We start from the raw sequence: 10000 nt of genomic DNA, 5'->3' as shown, positions 1-10000 counted from the left end.
ACATTCAGTACCACACAGACCACAGTCAGTACCACACAGACCACAGTCAGTACCACACAGACCACAGTCAGTACCACACAGACCACAGTCAGTACCACACAGACCACAGTCAGTCCCACACAGACCAAAGTCAGTACCACACAGACCACAGTCAGTACCACACAGACCACAGTCAGTACCACACAGACCACAGTCAGTACCACACAGACCACATTCAGTACCACACAGACCACAGTCAGTACCACACAGACCACAGTCAGTACTACACAGACCACATTCAGTACCACACAGACCACATTCAGTACCACACAGACCACATTCAGTACCACACAGACCACATTCAGTACCACACAAACCACAGTCAGTACCACACAAACCACAGTCAGTACCACACAGACCACAGTCAGTACCACACAGACCACAGTCAGTACCACACAGACCACAGTCAGTACCACACAGACCACAGTCAGTCCCACACAGACCAAAGTCAGTACCACACAGACCGCAGTCAGTACTACACAGACCACAGTCAGTAAAACACAGACCACAGTCAGTACCACACAGACCACAGTCAGTACCACACAGACCACAGTCAGTACCACACAGACCACAGTCAGTACTACACAGACCACAGTCAGTACCACACAAACCACAGTCAGTACCACACAGACCACAGTCAGTACCACACAGACCACAGTCAGTAGCACACAGACCACAGTCAGTACCACACAGACCACAGTCAGTACCACACAGACCACAGTCAGTACCACACAGACCACATTCAGTACCACACAGACCAGTCAGTACCACACAGACCACAGTCAGTACTACACAGACCACAGTCAGTACCACACAGACCACAGTCAGTACTACACAGACCACATTCAGTACTACACAGACCACAGTCAGTACCACACAGACCACAGTCAGCACCACACAGACCACAGTCAGTACCACACAGACCACAGTCAGTACCACACAGACCACAGTCAGTACCACACAGACCACAGTCAGTACCACACAGACCACATTCAGTACCACACAGACCACATTCAGTACCACACAAACCACAGTCAGTACCACACAAACCACAGTCAGTACCACACAAACCACAGTCAGTACCACACAGACCACAGTCAGTACCACACAGACCACAGTCAGTACCACACAGACCACAGTCAGTACCACACAGACCACAGTCAGTACCACACAGACCACAGTCAGTACTACACAGACCACAGTCAGTGCCACACAGACCACAGTCAGTGCCACACAGACCACAGTCAGTACCACACAGACCACAGTCAGTACCACACAGACCACAGTCAGTACCACACAGACCACAGTCAGTACCACACAAACCACAGTCAGTACCACACAGACCACAGTCAGTACCACACAGACCAGAGTCAGTACTACACAGACCAGTCAGTACCACACAGACCACAATCAGTACTACACAGACCACATTCAGTACTACACAAACCACAGTCAGTACCACACAGACCACAGTCAGTACTACACAGACCACAGTCAGTACCACACAGACCACAGTCAGCACCACACAGACCACAGTCAGTACTACACAGACCACATTCAGTACCACCCAGACCATACAGTCAGCACCACACAGACCACAGTCAGCACCACACAGACCATACAGTCAGTACCACACAGACCACAGTCAGTACTACACAGACCACAGTCAGCACTACACAGACCATACAGTCAGTACTACACAGACCACAGTCAGTACTACACAGACCACAGTCAGTACTACACAGACCACAGTCAGTACTACACAGACCACAGTCAGTACTACACAGACCACAGTCAGTACCACACAGACCACAGTCAGTACCACACAGACCACAGTCAGCACCACAAAGACCACAGTCAGTACTACACAGACCACATTCAGTACCACACAGACCATACAGTCAGCACCACACAGACCACAGTCAGCACCACACAGACCACAGTCAGTACCACACAGACCACAGTCAGTACCACACAGACCACATTCAGTACCACACAAACCACAGTCAGTACCACACAGACCACAGTCAGTACCACACAGACCACAGTCAGTACCACACAGACCACAGTCAGTACCACACAGACCATAGTCAGCACCACACAGACCACAGTCAGTACTACACAGACAACAGTCAGTACCACACAGACCACAGTCAGTACCACACAGACCACAGTCAGTACCACACAGACCACAGTCAGTACTACACATAACAGACCAGACAGTCAGTACTACACAGACCAGACAGTCAGTACTACACAGAACAGATAGTCAGTACTACACAGACCAGACAGTCAGTACTACACAGAACAGACAGTCAGTACTACACAGAACAGACAGTCAGTACAACACAGAACAGACAGTCAGTACTACACAGACCAGACAGTCAGTACTACACAGAACAGACAGTCAGTACTACACAGACCAGACAGTCAGTACTACACAGACCAGACAGTCAGTACTACACAGAACAGACAGTCAGTACTACACAGAACAGACAGTCAGTACTACACAGAACAGACAGTCAGTACTACACAGACCAGACAGTCAGTACTACACAGACCAGACAGTCAGTACTACACAGACCAGACAGTCAGTACTACACAGACCAGACAGTCAGTACTACACAGACCAGACAGTCAGTACTACACAGACCAGACAGTCATAGAAGTTGTGTTGTCCTGACCTGGTCATGAAGCCCGTCCCGTCCTGCTGTCCCTGGCCAGCTGACTGGAAGGTTCCGTGTCCTTCGTCCTGCTGCTGCTTCCCCAGTTCCCCCAGAACAGGGCTGACCCCCAGCAGCAGCAGAGCACAGCGGTGGACCACTGAGTTACAGGCGGCTGTGTACAGGTCCTGTCCCTCAGGCAGCCCTGGACAGCTGTCTCTCCTGTGCTGCTCCTCCTGGGATGTCGTGGCCTCCTCCTCTCCTAATAACAATAACAGATTATTAATATAGAAAGGGTAATTTCACTGAGGAGAAATGGTGTGCTTGCTTCAGATGGACAAAACTATCAGTCTGAAGAACGTTGAATATTTAGAGTTGTCTGTAGCAAGCATATGTAATCCATAATACATAGATATCTTAAAGTGCTTTTATAAAACCTAAACCAAAGGCCTTTTACAATAAGCAACCATACGTTAAACAAAAACAACAGCAAACAAAACTACAAGTCACTTTGGATAAAAGTATCTACTAAATGGCAGCTACATGTTAAATTATATTATACTGAATATAACCTTCCCTACCTCCTCATAGCTACATATTATATTATACTGAAAATAACCTTCCCTACCTCCTCATAGCTACATATTATATTATACTGAAAATAACCTTCAACACCTCCTCATAGCTACATATTATATTATACTGAAAATAACCTTCCCACCTCCTCATAGCTACATATTATATTATACTGAAAATAACCTTCCCCTCCTCCTCATAGCTACATATTATATTATACTGAAAATAACCTTCCCACCTCCTCATAGCTACATATTATATTATACTGAAAATAACCTCCCCCACCTCCTCATAGCTACATATTATATTATATTATACTGAAAATAACCTTCCCCACCTCCTCATAGCTACATATTATATTATACTGAAAGAAACCTTCCCACCCTCCTCAAGCGACATATTTAAATTATCACTGAAAAATACACTTCCCACCTCCTCATAGCTACAATATTATTATACTGAAAAATACACCTTCCCTCCTCCTCATAGCTACATATTATATTCGACTGAAAATAACCTTCCCCACCTCCTTCATAGCTACATATTATATTATACTGAAAAATAACCTTCCCCTCCCTCCTCATAGCTACATATTATATTATACCTGAAAATAAACCTCCCCACCTCCTCATAGCTACATATTATATTATACTGAACATATAACCCCCCTTCCCCACACCTCCTCATAGCTACATATTTATAGACTGAAAATATAACCTATTCCCCACTACATCCTCATAGCTACATATTTATATTATACTGAACAAATCAACCTTCCCCCTCCTCCTCATAGCGACATATTATATTATAACTGAAATTAAAACCTTCCTTCCCCACCTCCTCATAGACTACATATTCTATTATACTGAAAATAACCTTCCCCATCCTCCATCATAGCTACATATTATATTATACTTGAAAATACCCTTCCCACCTCCTCATAGCTACATATTATATTATACTGAAATAACCTTCCCCTCCTCCTATAGCTACATATTTTATTATACTGAAAATAACCTTCCCCACCTCCTCATAGCTACATATTAGATATAACTGAAAATAACCTTCCCACCTCCTCATAGCTACATATTATATTAGACTGAATATAACCTTCCCCACCTCCTCATAGCTACATATTATATTATACTGAAAATAACCTTCCCCACCTCCTCATAGCTACATATTATATTATACTGAAAATAACCTTCCCCACCTCCTCATAGCTACATATTATATTGTACTGAAAATAACCTTCCCCACCTCCTCATAGCTACATATTATATTATACTGAAAATAACCTTCCCCACCTCCTCATAGCTACATATTATATTATACTGAAAATAAACTTCCCCTCCTCCTCATAGCTACATATTATACTGAAAATAACCTTCCCCACCTCCTAATAGCTACATATTATATTATACTGAAAATAACCTTCCCACCTCCTCATAGCTACATATTATATTATACTGAAAATAACCTTCCCTCCTCCTCATAGCTACATATTATATTATACTGAATATAACCTTCCCTCCTCCTCATAGCTACATATTATATTATACTGAATATAACCTTCCCTCCTCCTCATAGCTACATATTATATTATACTGAAAATAACCTTCCCCCCTCCTCATAGCTACATATTATATTATACTGAAAATAACCTTCCCCTCCTCCTCATAGCTACATATTATATTATACTGAAAATAACCTTCCCTCCTCATAGCTACATATTATATTATACTGAAAATAACCTTCCCACCTCCTCATAGCTACATATTATATTATACTGAAAATAACCTTCCCCACCTCCTCATAGCTACATATTATATTATACTGAAAATAACCTTCCCCACCTCCCTCATAGCTACATATTATATTATACTGAAAATAACCTTCCCCACCTCCTCATAGCTTACATATTTATTATACTGAAAATAACCTTCCCCACCTCCTCATAGCTACATATTATATTATACTGAAAATAACCTTCCCACCTCCCTCATAGCTACATATTATAGTATACTGAAAATAACCTTCCCCCACCTCCTCATAGCTATATATATATACTGAAAATAACCTTCCCCTCCTCCTCATAGCTACATATTATATTATACTGAATAAAACCTTCCCCACCTCCTCATAGACACATATTATATTATACTGAAAATAACCTTCCCCACCTCCTCATAGCTACATATTATATTATACTGAAAATAACCTTCCCATCTCCTCATAGCTACATATTATATTATACTGAAAATAAACTTCCCCTCCTCCTCATAGCTACATATTATACTGAAAATAACCTTCCCCATCTCCTAATAGCTACATATTATATTATACTGAAAATAACCTTCCCCACCTCCTCATAGCTACATATTATATTATACTGAAAATAACCTTCCCCACCTCCTCATAGCTACATATTATATTATACTGAAAATAACCTTCCCCACCTCCTCATAGCTACATATTATACTGAAAATAACCTTCCCACCTCCTCATAGACACATATTATATTATACTGAAAATAACCTTCCCCACCTCCTCATAGCTACATATTATATTATACTGAAAATAACCTTCCCACCTCCTCATAGCTACATATTATATTATACTGAAAATAACCTTCCCCTCCTCCTCAGCTACATATTATTATACTGAAAATAACCTTCCCCACCTCCTAATAGCTACATATTATATTATACTGAAAATAACCTTCCCCACCTCCTCATAGCTACATATTATATTATACTGAAAATAACCTTCCCACCTCCTCATAGCTACATATTATATTATACTGAAAATAACCTTCCCACCTCCTCATAGCTACATATTATATTATACTGAAAATAACCTTCCCCACCTCCTTATAGCTACATATTATATTATACTGAAAATAACCTTCCCCACCTCCTCATAGACACATATTATATTATACTGAAAATAACCTTCCCACCTCCTCATAGCTACATATTATATTATACTGAAAATAACCTTCCCCTCCTCCTCATAGCTACATATTATATTATACTGAAAATAACCTTCCCCACCTCCTCATAGACACATATTATATTATACTGAAAATAACCTTCCCCACCTCCTCATAGCTACATATTATATTATACTGAAAATAACCTTCCCACCTCCTCATAGCTACATATTATATTATACTGAAAATAACCTTCCCACCTCCTCATAGCTACATATTATATTATACTGAAAATAACCTTCCCCACCTCCTCATAGCTACATATTATACTGAAAATAACCTTCCCCACCTCCTCATAGCTACATATTATATTATACTGAAAATAACCTTCCTACCTCCTCATAGCTACATATTATATTATACTGAAAATAACCTTCCTACCTCCTCATAGCTACATATTATATTATACTGTAAATAACCTTCCCCACCTCCTCATAGCTACATATTATATTATACTGAAAATAACCTTCCCACCTCCTCATAGCTACATATTATATCATACTGAAAATAACCTTCCCACCTCCTCATAGCTACATATTATATTATACTGAAAATAACCTTCCCACCTCCTCATAGCTACATATTATATTATACTGAAATAACCTTCCCCACCTCCTCATAGCTACATATTATATTATACTGAAAATAACCTTCCCACCTCCTCATAGCTACATATTATATTATACTGAAAATAACCTTCCCCACCTCCTCATAGCTACATATTATATTATACTGAAAATAACCTTCCCCACCTCCTCATAGCTACATATTATATTATACTGAAAATAACCTTCCCCACCTCCTCATAGCTACATATTATATTATACTGAAAATAACCTTCCCCACCTCCTCATAGCTACATATTATATTATACTGAAAATAACCTTCCCCACCTCCTCATAGCTACATATTATATTATACTGAAAATAACCTTCCCCTCCTCCTCATAGCTACATATTATATTATACTGAATAAAACCTTCCCCACCTCCTCATAGACACATATTATATTATACTGAAAATAACCTTCCCCACCTCCTCATAGCTACATATTATATTATACTGAAAATAACCTTCCCACCTACTCATAGCTACATATTATATTATACTGAAAATAACCTTCCCCTCCTCCTCATAGCTACATATTATATTATACTGAAAATAACCTTCCCCACCTCCTCATAGCTACATATTATATTATACTGAAAATAACCTTCCCCCTCCTCATAGCTACATAGTTAATTATTATACTGAAAATAACCTTCCCCACCTCCTCATAGCTACATATTGATATTATACTGAAAATAACCTTCTCCCCACCTCCTCATAGCTACATATTATATTATACTGAAAATAACCTTCCCCACCTCCTCATAGCTACATATTATATTATACTGAAAATAACCTTCCCCTCCTCCTCATAGCTACATATTATATTATACTGAATAAAACCTTCCCCACCTCCTCATAGACACATATTATATTATACTGAAAATAACCTTCCCCACCTCCTCATAGCTACATATTATATTATACTGAAAATAACCTTCCCACCTACTCATAGCTACATATTATATTATACTGAAAATAACCTTCCCCTCCTCCTCATAGCTACATATTATATTATACTGAAAATAACCTTCCCCACCTCCTCATAGCTACATATTATATTATACTGAAAATAACCTTCCCACCTCCTCATAGCTACATATTATATTATACTGAAAATAACCTTCCCACCTCCTCATAGCTACATATTATATTACACTGAAAATAACCTTCCCTCCTCCTCATAGCTACATATTATATTATACTGAAAATAACCTTCCCCACCTCCTCATAGCTACATATTATATTATACTGAAAATAACCTTCCCCACCTCCTCATAGCTACATATTATATTATACTGAAAATAACCTTCCCCACCTCCTCATAGCTACATATTATATCATACTGAAAATAAACCTTCCCACCTCCTCATAGCTACATATTATATATACTGAAAAGAACCTTCCCACCGCCTCATTAGCTACATATTATTTATACTTGAAAATACCATTCCCCACCTCCTCATAGCTACATATTATATGTATACTGAATAATAACCTTCCCACCTCCTCATAGCTACATATTATATTATACTGAAAATAACCTTCCCCACCTCCTCATAGCTACATATTATATTATACTGAAAATAACGCTTCCCCACCATCCTCATAGCTGTCATAATTATAGTTATACTGAAAATAACCGTCCCACCCTCCTCAGATCTCATATTATATATAATACTGAAAATAACCTTCCCCACCTCCTCAGAGCTACATATTATATATACTGAAAATAACCTTCCCACCTCCTCAGAGCTAACATATTATATTATACTGAAAATAACCTCCCTCCCTCCTCCTCATAGCTACATATTATATTATACTGAATAAAACCTTCCCCACCTCCTCATAGACACATATTATATTATACTGAAAATAACCTTCCCCACCTCCTCATAGCTACATATTATATTATACTGAAAATAACCTTCCCCACCTCCTCATAGCTACATATTATATTATACTGAAAATAACCTTCCCCACCTCCCAATAGCTACATATTATATGATACTGAATATAACCTTCCCCACCTCCTCATAGCTACATATTATATTATACTGAAAATAACCTTCCCCACCTCCTCATAGCTACATATTATATTATACTGAAAATTAAACCTTCCCCAGCCACCGGCATCATTGCTACATATTATATTATACTGAAAAATAACCGTTCCCCACCTCTCATAAGCTACATACGTATATTATACTGAAAATAACCTTTCCCACACTTCCTCATACTAACATATTATATTCTACTGAAATAACCGTCCCCACCCTCCTCATAGCTACAGATTATATTATACTGAAAATACCTTACCACCCCTCCTCATAGCTACATATTATATTATACTGAAAGATAACCCTTCCCCACCTCCTTCATAGCTACATATTATATTATACTGGAAAATAATCTTTCCCCACCTCATCATGCACATATATAGTATACATGAAAAATAACCTTTCCACCTTAAGCTACCTATTATATTATACTGAAAATAACCCTTCCTCCACCTCCTACATAGCTACATATTATATTATACGGAAATAACCTTCCACCTTCCTCATAGCTACATATTATATGTATACTGAAATAAACCCTTCCCCCACCTTCCTCATAGCTACATATTATATTATACTGAAAATAACCTTCCCCACCTCCTCATAGCTACATATTATATTATACTGAAAATAACCTACCCCACCTCCTCATAGCTACATATTATATTATACTGAAAATAACCTTCCCCACCTCCTCATAGCTACATATTATATTATACTGAAAATAACCTTCCCCACCTCCTCATAGCTACATATTATATTATACTGAAAATAACCTTCCCCACCGCCTCATAGCTACATATTATATTATACTGAAAATAACCTTCCTACCTCCTCATAGCTACATATTATATTATACTGTAAATAACCTTCCCCACCTCCTCATAGCTACATATTATATTACACTGAATATAACCTTCCCACCTCCTCATAGCTACATATTATATTATACTGAAAATAACCTTCCCCACCTCCTCATAGCTACATATTATATTATACTGAAAATAACCTTCCCCACCTCCTCATAGCTACATTTTATATACTGAAATACTTCCCACC

The 10000-nt window shown here is 38.9% G+C and overlaps 1 protein-coding gene across 1 annotated transcript in view; it reads right to left on the bottom strand.

Annotated features, from left to right (window-relative positions):
- Positions 1 to 2984, bottom strand: part of LOC115181286 (probable E3 ubiquitin-protein ligase HERC1) — a gene marked incomplete at its 3' end in the record, with an annotated part of 26817 nt that extends 23833 nt beyond the window's left edge. The window contains exon 1 of the mRNA XM_029743261.1: positions 2724 to 2984. Within this exon, the coding sequence (XP_029599121.1) occupies positions 2724 to 2731 (8 nt within the window). The remainder of the gene's footprint in view (positions 1 to 2723) is intronic.
- Between the last annotated feature and the right edge of the window lie 7016 nt (positions 2985 to 10000).

The sequence above is a fragment of the Salmo trutta genome, unplaced genomic scaffold (assembly GCF_901001165.1).
Source record: "Salmo trutta unplaced genomic scaffold, fSalTru1.1, whole genome shotgun sequence".
NCBI lineage: Eukaryota > Metazoa > Chordata > Actinopteri > Salmoniformes > Salmonidae > Salmo > Salmo trutta.
This window is presented reverse-complemented; position numbering and strand designations above follow the sequence as displayed.